The following is a 25,841-nucleotide window of genomic DNA, read 5'->3' on the forward strand; positions in this document are numbered from 1 at the left end:
AAGATCCAACTGATAACCAGTGCTGCCAGCGCCAGACTGCAGGCGTCTTCCAAGAGATACCCAGCCCAGGTGACGCCATGGTGGACTTCTGCCTGGGATTTCCTTCCGTGGTTAGAAGATGGAGCCGGAGACCTTGCAAAGGGAGAAGGATGTCAGACCTGGAAGGTAGGAGGGAGCTTCCCACAATGTGAAAGCTCTTGGATCAGGGTGCAAAGTGCCTTAGTCCTGGGGCTTTGAGGGATGAGAAGTCCGAGGAGACATTTGAGGCCTTGGCTAGGTGTGGTCCCACAGGTTAAACTGATCTATGAGGTTTTGGTTGCTTTTAGGACCCTCGCAACAAGTCCTGAGGTACTATCCTGGCCTCTGGAACAGTGCTCCTGCACTCCAGGGCTGGCAGGAACTCAACCTTCAGAGCTATAATGCTTCATACCTTGTCCATGTCATGGAGTTAGTGAGCCAGCCTTCACCACCTCCCAAGGCTGTTTGTCCTTCTGTGGTCAGAGAGGATAAAAAGCACAGGGAGATGTTTCCTCTTGTGATTCAAAGGTTTCTAATCCTTTCAGATAAGGTTTCAGTTAAAGTTTCTCTGGTTGGACTTGATGATCTTAAAGGTCTTTTCCAACCTAGTTGGTTGTATGAAATCACCCAGAAGTTCTCAAAAGGCAAGGCAAGCAGGGAGAGACAACACGAGGAATGCTTCCTACAGCTTATCTGACTGCTGGGGAGAGAAGGTCGTTTCTAACAATATGTGAAGAAGAAAAAGGTGTTCAGGTGATGGACATGGCTCAGAGCTACGCAAGCTCAGCAGGACCACAGCCCAGCTTGGCTGCAGCAAGAGTAGAGCTGCTAGAAACCGTTTCAAATCCACGTGCAGGCAAGAGTTTCCCCAGTTTCCAGGAGTTTCATGCTGAGGGAAGATGGGAATGGGAGATGAGAGTGGTAATTCAGGCTGAGCATGAACAGATGGTGCAAACGTGATTTAGCTGCTCCAGCAAAAGTGAACTTGAGGATCTAAGCTGTGGCTTAGGCTGAAAGGTAACTCCAGCTGTGGCTGAAACCAGCAGAAGGACCCACTGTTCCCATCCAAAATCACTCCACCTGGGTGCTTGGTTGATCTTTATCACTGAAGTACCTGCCTGCAGCACCCAGATCATACCTGCCCTGAGTCAGAGGCTTACAAGTTACAAGGCGACAGTGTGGCTTGCCTGGAGGAACTATAGCCCTCAGTGAGTAGCCAAAGCCTATGGTGGTATATTGCAAAGTCCCACCAGCTCCTGGCCAATCAGCCCTGCATGAGGGCAAGGCTTGGGTTTCTCCTAGCCCCTCGGGATGTCTTTCCCTTTCTACCAAGATGCTGAAAGAAGAAAACAAATCCCAGTGATGCGATGCCAAGTATCAAAATTTAATGTCTTTCCCCAAAGAAAAGTGTTTTTTTCCTGCCCCTCTCTTCATAAAGCAGCCAGCTCGGTGACGTGTCCTGGAAGGGCACCATGTCACCCCATGCAGAGGACACTGAATCTCTTCTTGTGTGGTTTTTGGAGCCCTATCAGAGCCTACCTCCTGTGTGGCACACATGGGACACCAGCCACCCTCCACCTGTTGGTTGGTTTGCGGCTCTGTTACTGCTGGTGGGTTAGTGCCTGGGTAACTGCTCTGTTTTGTGCAAGAGCCCACGATGAAGGAAATCACTGTTGCAAAAGCAAAAAAAAACTGAAGAACCAAAGTATTGCATCACTTGGTGGCTCCCGATGCCCTGGGGCCCGTCCTACCAATGGCTGTGTGGGGTGACGATGACCTCAATAGGCTCAACAACCCCCTCCAGCCTCTGGGGTTGTCTGGGGTGGTTTCTTGGCAAGCCTGGTGAATTCCAGGTGATCTCCAAAGCCACAAGGTGCCAGGGCAGGCACGCTGCTCTGCAGTGAGAGGAGAAGGTGGTGGCGTTGAGGGTTGAGGTCACCGGCGGTCCTTGCATCATGAGGTCCTCCCCATGCACCACGAAGTCCAGAAGGAGAAACCACAGGGTAATTGGGGCTGCTGAGCGAGTCTGCCCCTCCACTGTGGGCAGATGGACCTGCCAGAGCCCTCGTGGGATCTGTGCGTACGCGCACATCCACAAAGCGCTGCCTGCGTGGAGTCCCTGGTGTCTAATACAGAGGCTGAGCACACACTGCCTTCCCCAGGAGCAAAATGGAGATGGGTCTGTCCCTCATCCCCCTTCCTGGCCTTGGTCCTTCGCACATCCCTGAGGGACCCAGCACTTCCGGGGCCTTTTTCCTCCCGCCCCTCTAAAAATCCTGCTGATGTCAGCACCCGGCTCAGCAGCTTTATTGTGGGAGACAGGCACCGAGCCGGCACTTGGGGTCTGCCTCTTCCTAAGATAAGAGCACAGCTTGCGGGGAAAAATGGGAAAAAAAAAGAGATTAAAAAAGAGAGAAATATGACAAAGGGAGAGAAAAGAGAGAAAAATGGGAGAGAAAAGAGAGAAAAAAGAAAGAGAAATCAGGGGGAAGAGATAAAGACAGAAAAAATAGCTAGAAAAAAGGGGAGGGAAGGGAAAAAGGAGAGAAAAAGGAAATGGAAAAAGGAGAAGAAAGAAAGGAAAAAGGGGGGAAAGATAAGAAAGGGGAAAAGAGAAAGGGAGAAAGAAAAAAGAAAAGGGGTGTAGGAGGGAGAAAGGGCAAAAATGGAAAAAAAGATAAAAAATAGGAAAAAAAAAGGAAAAATTAAAGGGGGAGAAAAAAGGAAAACAGAAGACAAGAAAGATGAGTGAAAGGAAAATATTTTAAAAGGGGGTTGGGGAGGGGGGAAAGAGGGGAAAACGTCTGCAAAAGGAAAGCCACAAGAAAGGGAGAGCGGAGCAGAGCCCGGCAGCACCCGGGGGCCACCACCGCACAGCAGCCGCAGGGACAAACCTGCGGGCAGGAGGGACCCCAGGCTCGCCTGAGCTCACAGCAAGGGAGCAGCAGCAGGCAGGAGCTCTGCGAGTGCCAGCAGTGGAGGAAGCGGTGCTCTGCTTTGGTTATGTTGGGGAAACACCCCACCGGGAATGGCTTTTGCAGCACAGCAAGGTTGGGGGGGGGGGTGGTTAAAGGATCTGCTGCTGACCAAAGCGGGGGCCTTCTTCAGCGATGCCAAAGAGCTGCCGGGCCTGAAAACTCACAATGGAAAGAGGCAATAAATAGAAAACCAAAGCAGTGCCGAGCTCTTCGCTACCTCATTTTAATTGCATCGACACCCAGCAATACAAACAAGCAGACGTGCCAAGAGCCACCCGTCATGGAGCGGCTCCCTTCCTTCCGTGGTGGGTCTGACTGTCACGCTTCTTCCACTCCCAAAAGAACCAGGAGAAATAAACCAAGTAATAACAATAATTGCACTGGTTGCTGTACAAACACAGTCTTCCCTTTTCACACATTCGTGGGCTCTGTCGCGACAGGAGGGGGAAGCCCCGGCGCCCATCCCGACATGGCCGGAGCAGGTCCCCGGGGAACAAAGGCTTGTACAAAACAGCATGAAGGTTTTCTTACAAACAGGGTTGTTTTTTTTTTGGGGGGGGGGTTGCATGGTTTTTTTAAGTTTCAAAACTAGGTTTTGGGTCACTAATGGCTTGTATCTTTTATCTACAGTAAATTCAGCATATATTTTTATCTTTAGGAATGTGTAAGGCATTTTGGTAAGTCGAACAGTTAAGGTCTAGGTCGCACGCTCGTCAAACTGAAGTCCCTTCCTTTGAACTGTCCTCTTGCCCCTGGAGAAGGAAAACACAGGTGAGTGACTGAGCTGGGTCTCAACCTGCTCCTCATGGTAGCTCAAAGCACTCCACACATGGGAGAACCATGGCCACTACCACGTGCGGTCCCCAGGACTTCCCAAAGTGCCACCTTGCCTCTGGTTTGAAACCATTGCCCGACACAGGCTTCTCCCTGACCCCTACCCTCCGCCTCCACCAGCATCAAGGTGGGGATGGCTGTGGCCATCACAAGTACCGTTTCCTGAAGCTGTTCTTTCAACTTCTTCACCGTTTCTCTCTCTTTGGCCAGTTGGTCCTGGGTGACCTTCAGTAGCTCCTGTAGTTTAGTTGCTGCCTGGCCCAGGTCCTTTGTTAGTCTTTTCTCTTTTTCAAGTCTTTCCTACACGGGAGCCAAAAGAAGGCATCTGCCTCAGCCTCCCTTTGCCATCTGGTGACCTTCCCCCCTCCAAAACACCTCGGGTCATCTCAGGTCTGCACCGAGCCACCTTCGCAACAGGAGCTTCAAGCTCCGTCCTTGCCAAAGGGGCCAGGCATCACCCCAACAGCTACATAAAAGTCGCTCTGGCTCCCTGAAGACGCCATGAGCTGAGATAACCTCATGATAGTAGAACAGTCCACCAATACATGACAAGCACCTCCCTTGTCTTGGCCAATGTGATGAAGTGGCTGTGACTTGCACCCTGCTGCCCTCCATAGAATCCCAGACTGGTTTGGGTTGGAAGGGACCTTAAAGCTCATCCAGTTCCAACCCCCTGCCACAGGCAGGGACACCTTCTGCTAGAGCAGATTGCTCCAAGCCCCTGTGTCCAACCTGGCCTTGAACACTGCCAGGGATGGGGCATGCTGGAGTTCACAGCCAGCCCCAGGTAGAACGCTGCTCGCAGGGGAGCCATCTACCTTGCGCCACCATCCCCAAGAATGGTAAATGATGCCCTTAGTCCTGTTTGGATGCAACTGAACACCAAGCGCAGGAGAGCAGGGCAGCCAAATCACCTTGAGATGCTGGGCCTCCTCTGTGTCTGCAGCTCCTGCGTTTTCAGCCAGTCTCAGCTTTTCCAGCTCTCCTTGCAAACTGCACGCTCTGCTCTGGGCCTGGAAGGGGACACACAGTAAGCACACAGTGGCAATCACCTTCTGCATCCTGCCCTGTACATCCCCTGCTCCCCGGCGGGTCTGCCTCTGGTGAAGGGTTAAGTCATACAGCCAGGGCTGGATGTGAAACACAATGCATTGCTTTTGCTGATCCAGCTTGCACCAGGAGGATGGCATTTCTCACAACATAGAGCATGAAACCCAGCTAAAGCCCTAAAGGGAAAGAGCTGGCAAAACCCCCTGGGGGGACTGGGAGAGGGGCAATTCGAGGGGCCAGCAATGCCATCTCTAGCACAGCTCCTGCAGGAAGTTCTTCAGATGTGTGAAGGAACGTGGCAATGCCCGAGATGGGGAAAACTTGCAAATTAATCCTCCAGATTAATTCCTGGGCTCCATTAGCAGCCAAGAACCCACCAAGGCTTTGCAAACCCTTGTATCCTCCTCGCCTGCACCTACTTCCTCCAGCTCCTGCGCCAGCTTCTGCCGCAGCACTTGCTCCTTCTCCACCAGTGTTTCGTTCTGCTCCAGCTGGGTTTTCAACTGTGTTAGGAACAGGGAAAAAACCCAGAAATAAGACTTAAAACGACCCAGGAGATGAGCCGTGGTGACATCACCAAGAAGTGACACTGCCAAGAAAGCTGGGCTAGACAGGAGAAATGAAAACAGCTTTGCCAGGGCACCAAAGGGCAACAGGTACAGGAACCCCCTCTCTGCACAAAACCTGAAGATGCTGATGGCAAGCCCCAGGCTTGGCTTTGCATTGCAAGTTCTGCCTGCTCCTTGGGCAGCACCAGGTGGGACTTGGGACAAGAGGAACCCCATAGTGGGGGATCCCTGGCAGTGTTCAAGGCCAATTTGAATGGGGCTTGGAGCAACCTGGTCTAGTGGGAGCTGTCCCTGCCCATGGCAGGGGGTTGGAACTGGATGAGCTTCAAGGTCCCTTCCAACCCAAACCCATCTGTGATCCTATGATTCTATGACCCTGGCAGGTCCCATGCCCAGGAGAAGGCTCCACACTTAACAGGATTAAATGGGAGAGACAGAGCCCAGCTTGTGGCAGCACCACCACCGAGAGGCATTAGCTGAAAGGGAATAGCTGCTGCTGCTGCCCTCAACCTGGCTCCAGTGAGATTTATGGAGCCTCTGTAATCCTAATCCCCACTGGCTGAGAAGAGATCCTGGTGCAGCTCTGTTGGGGCGCCTGTTTCCTCCGAGGAGACCCAAACCCAAAAGGGCATCCTGACATGGCAATGTCAGCCCAAGGGCTCGCAGCATCCACCGCCTGCCTCCTCCTAAATCCTGCCAGTCTCATGCTGTGACAGAGGGTTTCCAATGGGAACAGCGCAGCGAAAGCCAGCTGGTGACGTGTTCCAAGAGGGAATAGGACATGTAGTTGATAGGATGGGAGGCTGGCTTCCCCCCAGCACACAGGACAGGAGACAACACAGCCGCAACAACAGCTAAGCCACATGCGGTTAGTGACGGTGAGACGGGACAAGGGATGTGGTTAAGGGTCAGCAGTCTCACCACCCTAACCTCGAGGGGTGCAGGCTCCCTTGAGTCAGCTCGTAACCCCACTACTCCATCCTGTACATGACTCTTCATCTCACTCAACTGCTGCCTGACCTGGAAGGAGGACCAGCAAGCCTGGCTCAGTTGCACATCCCCACGCTGCAGCCATTACAAGACCCACGAGGACCTATGAAGTTTTCCAGGGTTTTTTCCTTGCAGACAAGCTGAAATGTTTGGAAAACCACTTGTTTCTGCTAGACACAGGATGGTGGTACCTAGTGTGGGCAGCGTGAGTCACAGAGCTCCCAGGGGTGCAGAGCACAAGCTCATGTATCAGCTGCTCTCCTTAGATCACTTGGCATTTTGGTTTCAAGCCGCTGCTGAGGGTTTGCACTAACACGGTTGAGGTGTTCAATAAAGCAATCGAGGGAGGGTGGCAGGTCCCACTGTGCCATCAATCACAGCCGGGATGGACAGGGAGGCAGCTTGCCCAGAGAAGCTGTGGCTGCCCCATCCCTGGCAGTGTTCAAGGCCAGGTTGGACAGGGCTTGGAGCAACCTGGTCTAGTGGAAGGCGTCCCTGCCCGTGGCAGGGGTTGGAACTGGATGAGCTTTAAGGTCCCTTCCAACCCAAACCAGTCTGGGATTCTGTGATCTAATGAGATTAAGGCTAATGATGACCTCATGCCAAGAGGCTGCACTGACCTGCACCGTAGCAGTTGCAAGGCTAGGAAGGGTCATTTTCTCAAGAGTCAGTTTCCCAAGGGAAAATGTTCTGGCTCCGTTCTGAGCAGCTCTGCAAGCCAGCAGTGCTGCTGAGGATTTTAAAGGCCATCTCCTGAGCCTCTTACAATTAAAGTATGGATTTAAAACCAGGAGCCCCCGTGGTTTTATCAGGTCTGTTGCCTCTTCTGCCCCTATATCCCAGCCCTCTTCCTCACTTCCATGCAGGAGCCCAGCCCCATCCTCCAGCTCCCTGCGTGACCCCTACATGAGATACGCACAGCCCCAGTTCTCCCATGCAGAGGTGGACGGATGGATGCTAAAGGCACCCAACTCTGCCTCAGGGTGGTGTCGGGGCAACCAGTGTCCAGCGGTGGGGTGGCTGCTATACGCCATACATGTGAGCCTTGCTGCTCTCCCTTCCTTCCCACCCCCATCACTGGAGGAAAGGCAGGCAAACAGAAATCTCCTCCTGGGTCCCAAACAACCCCTTACCAGGGCCAGCTCCTTGCTCTGCTTCTGTGTTTCCATCTTGGCTGTCTCCAGCTGCTCCTTGGACTCTGACAAGAGCTGCCTCAACTGTCAAGGAAGAACAGAGAAGTCCATTCATGCACTTGGGTTTGGAGCTCTTTGACCCAAGGAAGCATTTTCATGATGCAAAATCTTCCAGTTGAAGCCGAGAATCACAGAATCCCAGAATGGTTTGGATGGAAGGGACCTTAAAGCTCATCCAGTTCCAGCTCCCTACCACAGGCAGGGACACCTTCAGCTAGACCAGGTTGCTCCAAGCCACGTCCAACCTGGCCTTGATTGGATTGGTTTTCTCCTGCCTTGCGAAGCTGCAGATCCCCAGGGCACTCCCCCCCATCCCAAGAGCATGGATGGGCAGTGAGTCTGGCTCAGAAGAAAGAAGCATCTGAGAAGGTAACGGCTGCCATGCTTACCACTTCAACTTCTTTTGTGTAGTTTTGGCGTTCAGAGCTGGCTGTCTTCAAGTGAGTTTCCAGTTGTGTTTCCAGAAGAGAGGTGTATTCCTTTAGCTGGATTAAAAGGGAGGAAACCAGGAGGGAGTTGATTGAGGTCCAATGCCTGCCAAACATCCCATGGTCCAAGGCCGCTTCCCCAGAACAAGACAGAGGATGGACCCGAACCCAGCCCAAGCACAGGATGCATCCATCTGGCACCTGCACAGGGACCTTTTCCAGTACCCAAGAAAACCTTACCTGATCTGTGCTCTGCAGATCTGCTTTCAACTTCTCTACCATTTCTTCAAGGGATTTCAGCTGGAGCTGCGACTAAACCAGAAAGGATCAGAGGTCAGCAAACACCTCACAAGGACACTGAGCATCCTTCATTCAACTGAATACCAACCACTGTTTCATTCCCACTTTATCCTGCACCCGAGTGCAGAAGAGACCTGACATCAAAGCAGAGCTCCACAGCCTGCAGGGCAGGAGCTCCAGTCCTCAGGGAGGATGAATCCAACAAGCCCATGCTGTAAATCGTGGAGCGAGGAAACAGCTTTTGCCTGCAGGACTTCAGCTGACTGCAGTCGGCTTCCAACACCCCAGAAACAGGCACCAGACTCGTTGCAAGTTTCCTACTGAAAGTGCCTTTGGTTTGGAAGCAGCAAGGCAGACTTTCCAATGAGGTGTCATGGGTTTTGCTGTGCAAAGCAGCCAAGCATGGGGTTTGCATTTAAACCTGGACTGCTTTGTGGAGAGGATTCGGCTGCTGAGCTTTCAGGATAGGAGGAATTCACCTCTTCTCCACAGAGAGGCAGGGCTGCTCTGGGACACGCTCTCACCACCAGACGTTCATCCCATCACGCACACCACCAGTGGCCACGTCATCCCGGTGCAATCCTACACCCGCTCTCAGCAGGAGCCAGCAAGGGCTGAGGAACCAAGGATCTCTTGTGCGAGAGCTCCCCCCCACCTCCCTGCAGCCCCAGTTAACTCCAGAACCCCACGTGATGGATGGGGAGCAGCCAGACCATGGAAAGCAGCTTCATCTCAGTTCAAGAGGGAGGAGGTAACTTAGGTCTGCTCTGCAGAAGAGGCACGGCCAGCCAAGTTCTCCCAGACTCCAGCTAAGTCACGAGAGCTCACAGAACTCCTGGACGGCTCTCTGGCTGCTGCGGGCTGGCTTTTTAACCAGGAAGAGCCGTACCCAGAGCTAGACACACAGCTGGACCCAGAACTATGTGCAGAACGTGGCTTGGACCTCAGCTCCTTCCAACTCAATGAACGCCAAGGTCAACTGGTCTTGAGAGCAAGCCAAGTCCTTCTGATAATGGGAGTCCAAGAGCCCTGCACATGCTCTCCTCCCGTCACGCCAGCATCCACCAGGAGGGCTCAGCCCCATTTCCAAGCATCCAAGCTTGAATTACTGAAGCGGTGCCGTGGTTTTCCAACTACCATGATGCCTGAACTGGGGAGGTGCCACCATGCGTCCAGCTGCACTGGCAGGGTCTAGGCAAACACCAGAGGGTTAAGAGGTGGGCTTCTTGTCTCCTGGTTTGGTGACAGGAGAGTCCCTGTGTCCCAGAGCTCAAGGCTGGCAGGAGCAGTCAGTGCCATAACCCCATCTACAGCCAGCAGCCCATCTGCTCCTGTAAGTCCAGCCGCTCAAGTGACAAACTCACCTTCCGGACTTCCTCTTCGGATGCCGTGAGTTTTGCTTTCCACACCTGCTCCTCCTCCTCCACACTCTTCTGCAGGTCTCGCAGCATCCCTTCCTGTTGGCAAACCCTCAGTGAGCCCACACCTCCTCCAGCCCTCCCAAGCCGAGCAGTGTCCGGGGAAGCCCTGGAATACCCAACACCCTCCAAGGATTTGGGCCAAATAAGGAGTGACAGAATTAGGTAGAGCTAGGGGATCCCAGCTCCTTGACTGGGATCACCCACCCTGCCCATCAGAGCCCTTGCTGTGCCACGTCCCACCACCACCAGCAAGGTTTCTAATGCAATTAGGCTGAAGACGAACTCAAGAACTTCACGTTTCTCCTATTCCCCGGTCTCAACAGCAAACACAGCAGCCCCCCAGCGTACTGAGGGATGCCCATAATAAGGCTATGGGCAGTCTGAGCTGCCAAGAGACCTCTCAAGAGGTATTTTGTAGTGGCAGACCAACAGAGCACAAAGGGCTCTAACCTACCGTCTCCGCAAGGATAGTTCTATACTGCTCGCATTCTGCTTGTAAAGTGCTTTGCGCTTCCTCTGCCTCTTTTAATTTAAGTGCTGAATCCTGAAAAGAGAGGGAAGTGATGGACAGAGACGTGAGGAAAAGATGCGAGTGACCTTCAGGTACTGCCTCACCCCTTCACTTTCCAGCCCCTTCACTCACTGGGGGCTCTGCAGTAACTGTTTGCTGCTTTAGCACATCCACGGCCTTCTCCTTAAACTCTTGTAGCCACGTGTCATAATCCTGAGTTTGGAAAAGAAGAGGACAAGGAATGAAAAGGATGCTCAGACGTATGTCCTTCCCACGTGGTGGAGGCTAGAGGGGCCTGAGCCAGCCCATGCCTACCTGCTGCAAGGACACTGTGACACCGGGGAGGGCAGAGAGCAGCGTCTGCTTGGTTCGTGTCTGGAGTGTGTCCAGTTGTTGGGTCAGCTCTTCCTGTAAGAGGGACAAACTGGCATGGGATGGAGGTCTTGGGTGCCTCCGGTCCTGCTTTTCTGTGCTTACGGGGGTGAGCTGGCATGGGGAAACCAGCCAACAGAGACCACCACAAAAACATCCCTTCCAGATCGCCTGTCTTCCCAGTTCCCTGACCATGACCTAGCAGGGATACGTGGCCCTCAAGACAACCTTTGGAGAAGCTGGCAGGAGAGCTGGGCCAGCACTGCTCCCAGGAGAAGAGAGGCAGCTCAGGGCAAGCATCTCTGGTGGCCTGGGGAGGCTGAATGTTTCCCTTACAACATCACCAGAGAGAAATGCCGGGCTCACCTTTGTTTTTGTAGCAGCCAGTAGTTTTTCCTCGCATGCCTTCTCCATCGTGGTCAACGCTTCCATCGCTTTCCAGTTCTTCTCACGAAGGTCCTGCCAAGACAACACACAGAGGGCAATAAGCCACACATCATGCCCAAGGCCACCAAGCTGCTTCCTGGCACTGAGGACGATTTCAAAGCCTCCACTCAGGAAAACAGGCATCAACTCATCCCTGGCAGTGTTCAAGGCCAGGCTGGACAGGGCTTGGAGCAACCTGCTCTAGTGGAAGGTGTCCCTGCCTGTGGCAGGGTTTGGAACTGGATGAGCTTTAAGGTCCCTTCCAGCCCAAACCAGTCTGGGATTCTAAGATTCCACTGCCCATATGTGCCCCCTTCCCTCTCCATCCCTGACGTGGCCCAGGTGATAGCCTTGAGGGAGCAGAGCAGAGCTGGATGGAGGCAGGAACTGTAGGAGTAGCCCTCAGGGTGCCGTGAGAGGACAGAGGCCAAGCAGAGGGCCTCAAGGCTGTCTCCACACAACTATTACCACCTTGTAGTAGAGGAATAAGGAGCAGAGGAGCAATGAGGTGTGAGGGACCCTTGCTCAGGGATTGCTGATGGGACCCTCATGGGGTAGGATCTCCCTGGCTTACCAAGAGAACAGGGGACAGGCACCCCGCACAGCCTGACAAGGGGATTCCTGCTCTCCAGCAGATGAGGCAATGCCTCCAGTGCTCCGCCGGGCCACACCACGGAGCTATGATGGGTTTGTCATTCAACCCCCAGAGATCTCGGGTTTGGAGGAGTAAACTGTGAGCAGCAAAAGCTGAGCCCGGCTCACTCACGTACGTTGTTTTTCATCTTCTGTTGCTCCACCGCCTCCCGCAGCCCTGTGGCTTCCCTTTCCAAGGACAAGAGCTGGTCTGTCTTCTCCTGGAGCCTGGAAGGGCAGGATGCAGGAGTGAGTCTCAGCATCCACCGCCCTCCCAGGTAGCAAGGTCCCAAGATGGGGACCACAGCCCTTCCTATCCTGGTCTGCTCCAGGATCTACAAACAGCAGGAGGAACGGAACTAAAAACCACAGCCATGGCCATGCTGGAGTGGGATCTGGCCTTCTACTGGGTTATCAGCAGTAATGGAGTAGCTGGCTGTACACCCAGGACAAGAGGAAGAAGCAACCTGATCCAAAGGCCAGAAATTCCAGCTTACACAAGCAGGACTGCTCCTGTCCATGGTTCCTTAGGCTGAGACAGCTCTGCATTTCTAAAGCATCGTCCTACTATCTTGAGTAACCAGCCTCAGCTACTACCTGTTAATCTGGGGCCAACAGTGGAGCCAATTAATGCTTTAAAGCCCTGGGAGACATGGACAGCAAGCTGGAAGAACCATAGCCGTCTCCATGTGCACCCAGACCCACCTTGACTGCAGCTGCTTCATTTCTGCTTCATTGGCTGCCTGGAAGAGAGAAAGCACTTTCGTTACCTCTCCTAGGCACACGATGCAGATTCAGCCCTTCCTGAAGCATCCCGGAGCAGAAGATAACACAGGTATTGTGTTAATACAGTGCGAAAGCACCTGCTTGAGCGGGGTAACCCCCTCTCCTCCTCCCACCCCATTTAAACAAACACACAACCTGCAAGTCTCTGTCTTTTTGTGCCTCCCTCATCTGTCCTGCCTCCAGCAGAGTTTCAATGGATTTGATCCTTTCTAGGAGCTTTGTGTTCTCTGAGCTGGCATCCTGCAGTCTCCCCTTCACGTTGTCTAGCTCCAGCAGCTTGCTTTTAACTTCTGCTTCAGAGCTCAGCAGCTTGGCCTGCAGTTCTGTTGGAGGAAAGGGTGGAAAAAAGATAAGGTAGGTGCAAACAAACCTGGAGGCTCCCCACCCTGCCCTGCCCAAGTAGGACTATTGGCCAAAGAAGCCTTGGCCATGGATGTTTTCCAGGAGGCAGGGATGCTGGACAGCACAGGAGAGAGGCACTGGAGTGGCATCCATGAGAGCATGGACCAGTCCCATGTCTTGCTCACACTGATACCACGTATCCTAACTCAACCCTGGGTCTCCTTGTCCCACCAAGCACCCAGCCCCAAAAGCCCTGGGTCTACTCCAGAGCTCTCCCTGCACCAATCCAATGTCCTCACCAGCAATGCTCTGCTGCTGTCCTTTGGCCTTTTCTGTGTCTGCCAACAAGCTTTTGTAGCTGGTCTGGGTTTTGCGGAGCTCATCACTTACTTCATCCAGCCTCTTTTGCAGCATCGCCTCCACCTCCCTTTGGGAAGCCTATACGGCAGGAAAAGAAGGCTTTCATAGTGTGCCAGTTCGAAGCAAAGCTCTGTGTGTCACATAATGTTATTTTTAAGCTGTGCCTCAGGGGTTTAAGTCGTCTTCACCCCTGCTCCCCACTGTGCACAAAGCATCTTGCCTCGTGCATGGGTTTTGTCACTTGCCACCCCTCAAGTGGGAAACAGACAACACTCAAATGTCTCAGTTCTGGGCCAAGACCACAGGCATCCTCTCCTCTGCTGCAGCTCTGAAAAGCCTCTGAAAGCCCTGGTCTTAATGCACAGCCCAGCAGGAAGAGGTGCTGCCACAGTGCTTAGCAGGACGGAGACACCCAGCCACGTGTTTCCACAGCGGAGGAATGTTCTGTGCTGTTTCAGCCAGTGAATACTTTCTTTTTCCATCTTAGAAAGCGGTGAGGAAGCGGCCTGGACAAGGCAGGCACTTCAGGGGGAAGGCAGAGGAGGAGGACAAGCGTGCTGCAAACCAGCCACTCTGTGGATATGAGTTGCACCCTTGCAGATGAAGAAACACTGCTTTGCATGGAGGTGATAGGAGAAGGTAACCCAGCAACCCCTCCTCTCTCTGATGGATGCTTCCAGAACCACCAGGAAAGCAGGACTTCTCCATTCCTTGAGATTTTGACCCTGTATCCTCAGCTCAGAGCTTCAGAAGAGAAGGTTTAGGGGAGATCCTAAAGGAACTGACAAGAAATCTGGAGAGGGGCTTTGGACAAGGGCCTGTAGGGACAGGACAAGGGGGAATGGCTTTAACCTGACAGAGGGGAGACTGAGATGAGACATTAGGAAGAAATTCTTCCCTGTGAGGGTGCTGAGGCCCTGGCACAGGGTGCCCAGAGAAGCTGTGGCTGCCCCATCCCTGGCAGTGTTCAAGGCCAGGCTGGATGGGGCTTCAACCAGGGCACTGTACTCCCAGGCCTTTGCTGGTGATGCTGCACCAAGAGCACATTGCATGTGACAGACTAACAGCAGGGAGGGAATCAGGAGGTCTGCAGTGCAGCCTGCTTTCCAGCCGTGGGCTCTCATCTCCCTCCAAGTGCTTCCCATGTTCGAGCCCACAAATCCCATGCAATTCAGCCACCATCTCTGTGAGGGGAGTGGGTTTGCCAGCGCCTGCCTGACCTGCAGCTGCTCGATCTGCTTCTCTGAGGCCAAGGCTTTGATCTCCCAGCTCTTCTTCTGCTGCTCCTCCTGCTGCAGCCCCTCTGATTTCTCAGACAGCTCTTTCACCAGCTTGGTGCACTCCTGCCGCAGCTTGGCCAGCTCAGCGTTTTGCCTGCACCAACAGAAGCAGGGTTAATGTAGCCCATAGGCCAGCCAAGCACCTCTGATGTTACCTAGCAGGGAAAACATCCTCCTGTGGGCTTGAATCAGGACTTGAAACTTCCCAATGGCTGCGTTCCCTGTTTCTAGGCCATGCCTGGTCCTTGAGGGAGGGGTGGAAAGAGTTGACAAATCCCTTCTCCAAAGCCATGTTTCAATCACAGGAGACATTCCTTCCTCATGAGGTAGAGGACACAAGGATCTGTGTTCCCAGACACAAGAGGAAGCACTCTGAGCAGCTGGAGCCCGCTCTGTAATTATTTGACCGCTGTTAATCACCAGCCATTCATGCTTCCTATAAAAAGGAGCATGAAATTCTTCTACCTGGCTCCTATTCGCTCTGTATGCACCAGGCAGCCCTCACTTCTCTGCGGCATCAAAGAGCCAGCTGCATCTGTTCACATGTCTGAGAGTACGAGCTCCCCTAAGGTGGGAAGTGCCACGGTGCCTTCTGGTCCCCTCTCCCTCCACCCGCTGCCTGTTGGGTCTACCATCAGCACAGGTGACTCCAAAGCAGAATAGGGTTCCCCTGCCCTTCCACTTGGGAAGAACATCCTTGTCTCCCCTGCAACCCCCCAAAAGCCATTTACCAAGCTCTTCCTCACTCTCTCCTCTAGTTGGGCTGTCTACAGAAGCAAGGAAAGGGGGTGACCAAGAGTAATGGATAGCCAACCCCAGGGTTTGCCAGAGGGCAGCCCTATGCTCTGCCCCCCATCCCAGCCTTACTTGCTTTCCATCTGGCTGGTGGCCTGGTTGAGGGCATCCCTCAGGATGGAGTTCTCCTGCTGCAGACGGGCCAGCTGCGTGTTGGGGCCATTCTCCAGCTGCTCCTGCAGTGTCCGGATCTAGAGAAACCCAGCAGGGGTTAATGCCACCGCCAGCCCCTTTGCCCTCCCTGTGAAGCCCACACAATGAGCAGGAGGGACTGGCAGCACAGAGGGGATGTCTACTGATGCTGACAGCCCCCAGGGATGTGACACCCCATGAGGATGCTCCCACATGCCTCTTCTCCCTCAAGCACCAAGGTCCAGGAACGTCACAGAACCATTAGGGTTGGAAGGGGTCTCTGGAGATCATCTACTCCAACCCCGCTGTCATGGCAGGGCCACCTATGGTGGGTTTTGAATGCCTCCAGAGAAGGAGAATCCATGACCCCCCTGGGCAGCCTGTTTCAGTGCTCTGCCACCCTCAACATAAAGTTCTTCCCCTTGTTGAGGTGAACCTTCTTGTATTTTACTTTATGCCCACTGCTCCTCACCCTGTTGCTGGGCACCACTGATAAGGGGCTGGCATCATCCTGCCCCCAAGGCTCTGGTCCCCTCACACCCCTCAGTGCTCTCCAAAAGCCACCCCAGCAGCCGGAAGCTGCATGGAGGAGCAGAGCTTGGGGCTCACCTTGCCCTGGAGCTGCTGCGTTTCACTGACGTGGTCCTGGTAGCTGGCCTGCATGCGCGCCTGCACCGCCGCAAGCTCCCGCTCGCGGGCCAGCAGCTGCTCCTTCAGCTTGCCCTCCACGGCTCCTGCCTTGGTTCGCTCGGCCACCAGCTCCTTCGAGGAGAGGTCACCCCGTTAGTCCCCAGCGTAGGAGATTCCCGCTCTAGGGATGCAGGACGGGTGGCTCCTAGCTCAGAAGACTTCAGAGTTTAGCCCTTCCAGAGCTGCCCCCCTGCCCAGCTGCACCGTTTAGCACTTACATTTCCTCCTGCATTTTGTTTTGGGCTCTGTGGCCACTGGATGCCACTGTTGTTCCACATTGGGGCAGCTAAGAGAAAGGAGTTAAGACAGCCTGGAATTTGATTTCCTCCCCCTCCCAGGATCAATAACATCACATAAAATTTGGGGAAAAGCAGGAAAAGTAATACCGAAACAACAAAAACACAACCAAAAGGGCACCCTCTGCCCCTGCCAAGGCAGGATGCTCTGCTGGCTGGCTGGGCAATGCTGTGCTGCTGCCTTGTGTGGTCTGCACAAGCTGGGGTTTCTAGCACAGCATGGGGTGGCATTGCCCTCTCCTCTCTTGCCTGCAGGCAGATGGACTCACCACTGCCAGCTCCTGCCGGCTGCAAGGTGCTGAGTCCACCACGGTGGAGTCTGCTCCCACTTGGAACACTCGAAAAGAAGTGTAGGCAGGGGGCTGAGTGAGGGAAGGGGGCTATAAATACAGTCAGGCTTCCTGAAAAGGGACTGATCAACGCTGAGGGGATCAAGGCAGAGACAAGAATGGATTTGTTTTCCTCTCTAAAGCAGCAGAAAGCTGTATCTCTTCCAGGAAGGGCTTTGCCCCGCTTCTCCTATGGCTGCCAACAGGCACTACCCCGAGGCTCTTTGGGCTGGATCAGGCCTAGGAGAAGAGGTCGGGGGAGAAAACAGCAAATGCATGGAGGGCCAGAGATCCCCTGGGCTTCACCTCCAAGGGGGACGAGATGCAGGAGGCACACAGTGAGCCCTGACCAGCAGAGCCCACACCCGGGGTGCCAGGAGGACCGCGCAGCCCTTACCTTGCTCAGCTCCCGCAGCTTGTTCCTGGCCGCAGCCGCATCCTCCTGCTCCGTGCTGAGCTGCTTCTCCTTCTCTTCCAGCTGCCGTTTCAGGACAGCGACCGGGTCTCCCTTCTGCGTGGCCTGAAGGGAGGCACGTCAGCGGGGACCCCCACCTCCAAACCCCTCCTCTCCATCCCACACGTGCAGGATCCTGCCCTCTGCGCCAGCGGAAAACTCAGCTCCATCTCCAAGACTGACCAAGGAGACAGAGGTGCCTTCCCTCCCCTCCACAGCTCCCGAGGCTTGGAGAGCCCTGGTGGCAGCCCTACCGTGTGCCAAGTGTCCTGGACGATGCCCGCCTTCTCCGTCAGGATCTCGATGAGCTGCTGGGCCTCCCCCTCGCTGAACACCATGCTGCTGATGGTGGACACAAGCGTCTTGTAGGGCAGGTAGAGGGGTCCATCTGAGTCTGCAGGTGCTAGGGAGGAGAGAGCAGGGGTTGGGACCACGGGGGGCGACAGCACTGCTGAGTAGCAGCATCTCAGCTGGCTTCAATCCCACAACTGCCATTTCAAACCAGCATCCACACAGATTCCCAGTCAAGTTTGGTATCTCTAATTGAAAGCAACATGATAGGGGGGACCTTATCGCTCTCTACAACTGCCTGAAAGGAGGATGGAGCCGGGCAGTGGCTGGTCTCTGCTCCCAAGGAACAAGACACAGGACAAGAGGAAACGGCCTCAAGCTGCACCAGGGGAGGTTTAGACTGGAGATTGGGAACAATTCCTCCCCCAAAGGGCAGTCAGGCATTGGAACAGGCTGCCCAGGGCAGGGCTGGAGTCACCGGCCCTGGAAGTGTTCACAAACCGTGTAGACGAGGCCCTCAGTGCCATGGGTTAGGGGTGGCCTTGGCAGTGCTGGGGAACGGTTGGACTGGGTGATCCTAAAGGTCTTTTCCAACCTGGTTCATTTTATGATTCTATGCTGGGCTGCATCTCAGAGCATGACCAGCAGGTGGAGGAAGGGGATTTTCCCCCTCTGCTCTGCTCTGGTGACACCCCCCACTGTAGTCCTATGCCCAGCTCTGGGGGCAACAACACAAGAGGGACGTGGAGCTGTTGGAGCGAAACCAGAGGAGGCCATGGAGATGCTCTGAGGGCTGGAGCAGCTCTGCCCTGGAGCCAGGCTGAGAGAGCTGGGCTGGTTCAGCCTGGACAAGAGAAGGCTCCTTAAGGGGAGACCTTAGAGCAGCTTCCAGTGCCTAAAGGGGCCAACAAGAAAGCTGGAGAGGGGCTCTTGACAAGGGCCTGTAGGGACAGGACAAGGGGGAATGGCTTTAACCTGACAGAGGGGAGATTTAGATGAGACATCAGGAAGAAATTCTTCCCTGTGAGGGTGCTGAGGCCCTGGCACAGGGTGCCCAGAGAAGCTGTGGCTGCCCCATCCCTGGCAGTGTTCAAGGCCAGGTTGGACACAAGGGGCTTGGAGCAATCTGCTCGAGTGGAAGGTGTCCCTGCCTGTGGCAGGGGTTGGAACTGGATGAGCTTTTAAGGTCCCTTCCAACCTAAACCAGTCTGGGATTCTAAATGCTGGAGATGACACATGTGCTTCTTGAGCCAGCTGTCACCTCTGTATGGCATTGCTACTGGTCCCATCACCCTGCCACCATCCTCCATCAAACAGAATGATTCCCAGCAGGAGCTGGGCAGGCTTTGCCAGCACAAGGGAGCAGGGATGTGCTGGGCATCAGAAGCACCACAATACAACCTTGCTCAGGGACATCAACCAACACAGTAGTGCTGGTGACGCAGAGCACAGCAAGGTCAACTCCCACCTTTCACCAGGCGGGTTTGTTCCAGCTCTTTGCTAAGCAACAACACGGCTCCAACCCTTCCCTGACCCTTCTGCTGAGCCAGGAAAGTCAAGGAGCATCAGGGGCGATGATGCTGTTGTAGGACCACAGTGCACACAGTCACGATGGACAGAGGGTGGTGGGCAGTGGTTTAGGAGTTCCTGCACAGTGTCTCTGGCCCAGTGTGCTCATTTTCCTAAAACATCCCAAAAGAAAAAGCAGCTTGGACTCCAGTAGCTCCAGAGCCTCTAAAGCCATTAACACCAGAGTCCCTTGAATGCAGAGTTCAGATCCTCCCCCACGGACAGAGAAGAAGGATGAGGTGATCCAGGCACCAAAGCAGAGATTCCCCTGCAGCCCCTGGAGAGGAGCCCGTGCTAAAGCAGATTCATCCTGAAGACTGCAGCCAGTGTGGGCAGGAGAAAGGTAGAAGGAAGAAGGAACAGCAAAGAGGAGCTGTTATGGACTGACCACAGCTCCCATTCCCCTGCACCACTCAGGGAGGGGAGGCAGAAGAGTCAGGAGGGAGGCAGTGAAGTTGAGCCTGGGAAGAGGAGGGGGGTGCAGGGGAAGGTGGTTTAATTTGGACTTGGTTTCTCATATATTTTAAATGGAAATAAATTAAATTAGGGGTTTTTGTAGATGAGGCCCCTAGTGACATGGTTTAATGGTGCCTTGGCAGTGCTGGGTAACAGTTGGACTGGATGAGCTTGAAGGTCTTTAACAACCTTGTTGATCCTATGACTCTGATACCCAAGCAGAGCCTGTTTTGCCTGTGACAGTAACTGCTAAGTAATTGCCCTGTCTCTATCCTGACCCACAACCTTCCCCATCTTATTTTCTCCCCATCCTGTTGAGAAGGAGAGTGAGAAAGCAGCTGGGTGGGCATCAGGCAATCAACCATAGTCAACCCACCACAGCAACAGAGCAGGAACACCTAGCAGCATTAGCATGCACTGCTTGCTCCTGGCTTCTGGTAGATCCATTTGGGATAGCAGCACTAAGCTCTCTTCCTCACATCCAACCTGCATCTCTCTTAAGTTTCAAACAACTACCCTTTGTGCTGTCACAACAGGCCCTGCTAAAAAGTCTCTCCCTCTCTTCCTTATAGACCCCTCTCAAGAACTGAAAGGGCACAATAAAGTCTCCCTGGAGCCTTCTCTTGTCCAGGCTGAACAAGCCCAGCTCTCTCAGCCTTTCCTCAAGCAGAGGTGCTCCAGCCCTCGGAGCATCTTCGTGGCTGAAACAAGAAGCATCCACGTGGCAAAACCGCTATGGGCAAGCACAGCAGGGACGAGGGGTCTGAAGAGCCACTTCTCAAACCCAAGGGGACATGGGAGACACGGATGGCCCTTGCCCTTGCCCACACCCGGGAGGTAGCACCCCAGATCCAGTACCACATCTGTTTCACGGGAGAGCTTGGCTCCTGCCATCACAGATACAAGGGACATGAATACAGACTAACCACTTGCAAGCGAGTCTCTGTGTGATGAAGGAGGCTAAAACCAAACCACACAAGAGAAAAATACCCCAAGATGCTCTTTGTGAGGTTTTCCATCTGTTTCATGTCTCTGAACACTTTGAACACACATTTTTATCTGCTGTGGGATAATTTGTTTCTTCTGCCTCTGAGGAGGAGAAACCACAGCTGCCAAAAGGCTGCCCAAAATACCTTGGTCGAACTGCAGCCAGCTTCACGGCACAAATACTGCTGAGAGCTTTCCTTTGGAAATTCCCTCAGGAGCAGCTAAGACATCAGTTAAGACATGCAGGATCGGCACTTCATACTCAACAGAGTAGATGTTCAGAGCAGACAAAGAACTCCTAACTTAACAAGTGCTGAAAGTTCATCTCCAATCCACATTCCCTCTGCTGCTACAGCTTGGATTTAGGACCACGATTTCCAGTGTTAGAGAGGTACAACCCTGTATGCACATGCCAAACAAACTACCTCCAGTTTCCCCAGCACCACCACTGCAATACCCTCCCGTAGTGGCTACTCAGACTGTCCAAAACCTCATCACTGTATGGAGATGGCCCTTAGCAAAATCCCCTCCTCAGAGGAGCAGACACAAAGGGTTTAACCCAACTGTGGAGACCAGTGCTTAGAGACCTGCAACACAACAGCAAATCCAAGAGGAACTTATAAATTCAACATCTGTGTGCTGGACCAAGGAGCTAAGCACCGAATGGGATGTGTTGCAGGAGGCAACACATTACAGAGTGAAAACGAGTCAATAAACTCTTTACTTCAACAATATTTCCCCTAGAGAGAACTATGAACTAGACAGGCTTCTACAGCCCATCTTTCCTTTGGTGCACATGATCCATGTCACCAGAGACAGCCTTTCTACAGCTGCCATTTCCAACAGGGAGGAATGAAGAGATCTCAGAATGGGATAGCTCTGTTTTAACAGCACCAAGATGTGCTGCTAGCTTACTTGATAGGGATATATGCAGAGGAATTTGGCCTTACCTGGTTCACTCTTCTTCTTAGACGAAGCCTTCTTCTTGACAGGTCCATCATGCTTCTGCTCCTCATGAGTCGGAAGAGCATCAGTTTTCTTGATGGCAACGGAGCTGATGACCGGAGGAGCACTTTGCTGTGTGCCAACGGGTGGCACAGCCACCACAGGCACTTCCTTAGGGGTCACCTCCAAGACAGGAGAACTTTTGGAGACACTGACAGGAGGCGAAGCCACCACTGGGCTAGGAGCAGGCTCTACCTTTGCAACCTTCTTCTCCTTCTTCCTCTTCTCCTTAGGTGATGCAGCAGGTTTCTCCTTTTCCTGGGGGGCCACTGGCACCGCTGTGACTGGAGACTCAACAGTTACAGGCTCAGGCACCACAGCAGGCTCAAGAACCACATCCTTGGGAGAGTCCACCACTTCCTGAGTCAGCTGCTGCTCCGGGATCTTTCCATTAGGTTTCTCTTCCTTTTTCTTTGCTTTTCCTTTTTTCTCAACAGGTTTCTCTTTCTTCTTTTTCTCTATTTTCTGCTGCTGGGTCTTCTCAAGCTCTTTGCGTTGCTTGGCCAAGGCTTCCTCGTAAGACGTCTCCTTCATGGAGAAGGTGGACACCAGGAAGATCCCGATGGCTGATATCACCATAAAACCTCCAAAGACCATAACACCCAGCGTCTGAGGGTCATACACATCCATCCTGCCTTATTCTTCTGCGTCTGCAAGACGTCAGAACAACAGTTAGTGGGGGAAAAGAGATGGAACAGTCTGTGCAGGGAGTTTCGTAAGGACATCTGTGTCTACAAACAGCACCATGGACTGAAAAGGCTGCAACAACCTCCAGAAGAACCAAAGAGGTGGAATTAAAGAACAGGGATGTGGAAACAGCCATGAGCAACTACCTATTAGTCTGATGGGATGGCTTTGCATGACCTCAGGCAGTACCTGCAGCCCTGTGGCAGGTAAAGAGCCTGTTTTCAGACCGTCTGGTTCAGGCTGGCCAAGACCTGGGCTCTCCCTGGAGCATCCAGCCTTGTCACTGCACCCAGACACACATCCACGTCTCAACTTTGGAATCAAACTCCGCCCTGGAAGGAGAAAGAATGCACAGGAGAGCTTTCCCCAGCTTTGCAGCAGGCTTCTCCCTTTGCCGCTCACAGCCTGAGGCACTGCTGGCTTCTGCCCAGCCCGGGGAGGAGGATGCGGGGTGACCACATCCCGCTGCGGAGCTGTCCCCAGCAATGAGAACCACCCCAGCAACGATGCTGCATGCACAGATTCCACGCGGAGAACCAAGTCACCACCATTTCCCTGAGATATAAATACCAATGAAAGTCACAAGTGCAAGCTAAAAAAGCCCGAAAGGATGGTCGTTAGTTATCTCATCTCCACAGGAGCTGCCTGCAGGAAGAAGTGAGACTTGCAAAGCGAGTGCTGGATGCAGGGCTTCTCTTTCTGCCTCTGCTGTTAGCTGGTGGGCCAGCCAGCCATAGGGTCCTTCCCTCCCTCCTCTCCAACCTCAGGTTCTCCACCTGTAAAGGAGCAGCAGCAGTGGAGACTGTATCCCCTGTCTGAGATCTGTCAGCCACACATGGAGGGTGATGCTGCTATCTCCACTCTTCTCAATTGCTAGCTGAACCCTGTCCCTAGTTTCAAAGACAATCTCTTATCTGCTGTCCCACTCACGTGTTCCCCCCATCAGGACATCACCTTCACGTGGCTGCGAGGTGGCTCCTGAACCCCAGATGCTGAAGTCTGGCAGTTAATCTGCAAAGGGGCACTTCCCAGGAGGTGCCCGGCTGCGGTTTCTTGTTATTGTGCCTCAAAACACAGGCTATCACAAGTTCCCATCCCCACACTCAACTGCAAACATTATCACATTTCCTCTCTAAGAGGCTGTGGGTTGAGGCGGGAGGGAGGGGTTGGAAGGGGAAGAGGCAAAAAGAAGAATAAACCCAAGGAGATCAGCATCTTTTCAAAGCCTCAGTGCTCACAGGGGGACACCTTTACCTGTCCAAGAGCCGGAGGAGGGAACTCACAGCCAATCTGCAGCTCAAGGCTGCTCATGCAGCAAGGGGGTGACAGTGCAATGAAAAACTCTCCTCCAACACCGAAGCAGAGTTGGAAGGGGCTGCAAAGCGGCTGTTTCCCACCGGAGACACCGCCCTGCCCAGGGAAGGATGCTTTAACTAGCAGCGCAGCACTCCCGGCCCAACCTCTCCAAGCATCCATCCAGGCGAAGCAGGAGAGAGCTGGCAGGTGGGAGGGCTGCCAGTGCCAGCTGGAACCAGCCTCCCCTGGCAGGGCCAGCTTTCTACCCCAGGGCACCACCCGAGATCCCAGCTGATACTACAGGCATCCCTACTTCACATCCGCCCCGGCTGTTTCAGATTTAAACAGCCTCAGCCCGCTGTATCCCAGCACATCTGGTGCCAAGTCACCCCCTTCTTACTAAGCAGCATCACTCTGGGACAGTCCCCACTAGGACAGATAGATTATTCCTAACCTACAGGGTGGAAAGGGCTGGATTTCCTCTCCCTGGCAGTAAATGCAAAGCAGGGCTGGAGAACACATACCCATGACCTTGTGCTGGGTTTAGGGCTACACTGAAGCTCCCAGGAGCTGTTTTAGGGAAGGAACAAGGAGACCTGTGTTCCTTGCCCAGCAACCCGGACACATCAGTAAAAGTAAACACTTCCTGGCCTCACACCACCACAGCTTTGTATTTAGATGAGAATTTGTTGCTCCAGCTTAGGGAAAGGACATTGCCGATCACTGGCAAATGCACCCCAACCCAACCAGCTGTTACTGCCACCTCCAAAAGCAGCTGGATGGAGCCCATAGAGGATGGGAGTGGAGGAAAACACCCCAAACCTTTGCTATAGAGGCACCCAGCACTCAGGGGATGGATGAGAGAGGACAGCGTTATTTCACACAGAGCGGGGTGGTGAGGTGGGTGAGCTGGCAGTGCCGGATGCAGCACTATGTTGCCACAGCTCTCTGCCTGACCTACATCTCACCCCACACTGCTGTCCCCACAAAGCCCTTACACGCAGGGTGCTTAAGCCCCACATCCCCTCTGCCCCACACGCAGCCTCACCCAGCCCCACTGCTGTAAAAGCTGCCTGCACCTTGCCTCCTCTCAGGCTTTACAGCCAGGGCGAGATAAGGATGCAGATTAGCGTTAAAGTCCTTCCTAGCTAAACAGAAAAACCACCCAGCAACCCCTTCCAAAACAAAACCAACACAAGGAAAAAGCAGCACAGAGCACTGGCCAGCAGCTGTGGACCTGCTGGGAGAGCTGGCACAGCAGTGATGCTTGCATGGGCCATTCACAAGCTCCCACCACTGGACCAGAGAAACCCCATGCTGCTCCCAAGGCGTGCCTGGAGAATGAAGAGTGAGAGATACCAACCAGGCAGCAATTGCTCCCAGCAGCGCCATTAAGGCAAAGGGAAACTTTGGTCCTGTCCTGATGCTCGTGCCCCACAGCCCACAGCGTGGGGCTGGTCCCTGGCAGACCTTGTGCTGACTCCAAGGAGCAAGTTCTACCAGTAGAGTTCTTCCTGCGGTTGAGACTTGGCACGGACCAGCCCCACAGCTAGTTCAGGGAAGAGCCTATCACCCGGCAGGGCAAAGATGGCAGCAGGCTATATGCTACCATAGAACCATAGGATCGGTTGGGTTGGAAAGGACCTTAAAGTCATCCAGTTCCAACCCCCTTGCCATGGGCAACACGTGCTTAAATCAAACCAGCTTTGCCTTTCAGAAGCAAAGCTCTCCATGCTTCCCACCTGCACAGAGCCTCAGCCAGGACATAGAAAAACAGGGCACCAAAGGTACCACCACTTGTCTGCTAGCGGATGGCTAAAGGACTGTTTCACACTTGGGAGGTTTCACTCAACAGCCAGGCTCTAAAAAGGCTTGAGGAATTCAGCATCCTCCCCTCCACAGGACTTTGTCTCTACGACGATGCTTTTCAGTCTGATGCCCAGGCTGTTCTGGGAGATGGTTGGATGCTTAAAGGGTGCAGAGACAGCACCAGCTACCAGAGTCCACGTTCACATCCGGCACTAAGCACATTTACCTGAAAGTGTCTCAAATAAGATCATCCTCTGCTCCTCACCCAGCTGAAACAGCAGAAAACAAGTATCTCCATACCCAAACTCCTTCCCTAGAGCAGCTTGTTCAGGTAAAGCTTTTCACCACCACGGAACAGGACTAAGACGGATAAGTGGTTATTTATTTCACTTGGCCTTCTCATGTAAAGGAGACAACTGAAACGCTGAGCTCTGACTCTTCCATTCCCATTATCCATCAAACTTCCCAACATCCCAAACAACAGCAAGGGAGACCTGACCTCCCCAGCCACCCTGCACGTGCACTCACCTCTGTTTGCCCTGAGCAAACCCAAC

The 25,841-nt window shown here is 53.6% G+C and overlaps 1 protein-coding gene across 6 annotated transcripts in view; it reads right to left on the reverse strand.

Moving 5' to 3' along the window:
- Positions 1–3,203: 3,203 nt before the first annotated feature.
- Positions 3,204–25,841, reverse strand: part of RRBP1 (ribosome binding protein 1) — a 30,800-nt gene continuing 8,162 nt past the window's right edge. For 3 of the 6 annotated variants that reach the window (XM_065679591.1, XM_065679589.1, XM_065679592.1), the window contains exons 2-24: positions 21,441–22,145; positions 17,442–17,590; positions 17,131–17,253; positions 16,028–16,180; positions 15,359–15,477; positions 14,432–14,585; positions 13,151–13,289; positions 12,645–12,832; positions 12,429–12,466; positions 11,861–11,951; positions 11,031–11,123; positions 10,608–10,700; positions 10,425–10,505; positions 10,236–10,325; positions 9,725–9,817; positions 8,301–8,372; positions 8,022–8,117; positions 7,573–7,656; positions 6,380–6,469; positions 5,300–5,383; positions 4,745–4,843; positions 3,987–4,130; positions 3,204–3,748 (exon numbers count right to left, since the gene is read on the reverse strand). In XM_065679591.1, the coding sequence (XP_065535663.1) occupies positions 3,710–3,748; positions 3,987–4,130; positions 4,745–4,843; positions 5,300–5,383; positions 6,380–6,469; positions 7,573–7,656; positions 8,022–8,117; positions 8,301–8,372; positions 9,725–9,817; positions 10,236–10,325; positions 10,425–10,505; positions 10,608–10,700; positions 11,031–11,123; positions 11,861–11,951; positions 12,429–12,466; positions 12,645–12,832; positions 13,151–13,289; positions 14,432–14,585; positions 15,359–15,477; positions 16,028–16,180; positions 17,131–17,253; positions 17,442–17,590; positions 21,441–22,125 (2,997 nt within the window). In that variant the 5' untranslated portion in view covers positions 22,126–22,145 and the 3' untranslated portion in view covers positions 3,204–3,709. Of the gene's footprint in view, positions 3,749–3,986; positions 4,131–4,744; positions 4,844–5,299; positions 5,384–6,379; positions 6,470–7,572; positions 7,657–8,021; positions 8,118–8,300; positions 8,373–9,724; positions 9,818–10,235; positions 10,326–10,424; positions 10,506–10,607; positions 10,701–11,030; positions 11,124–11,860; positions 11,952–12,428; positions 12,467–12,644; positions 12,833–13,150; positions 13,290–14,431; positions 14,586–15,358; positions 15,478–16,027; positions 16,181–17,130; positions 17,254–17,441; positions 17,591–21,440; positions 22,146–22,328; positions 22,353–25,841 lie in introns of those variants that run through there. The other 3 variants (XM_065679590.1, XM_065679593.1, XM_065679595.1) reach the window with 3 other exon arrangements.

This window comes from Lathamus discolor, chromosome 5 (genome assembly GCF_037157495.1).
Source record: "Lathamus discolor isolate bLatDis1 chromosome 5, bLatDis1.hap1, whole genome shotgun sequence".
Taxonomy (NCBI): domain Eukaryota; kingdom Metazoa; phylum Chordata; class Aves; order Psittaciformes; family Psittacidae; genus Lathamus; species Lathamus discolor.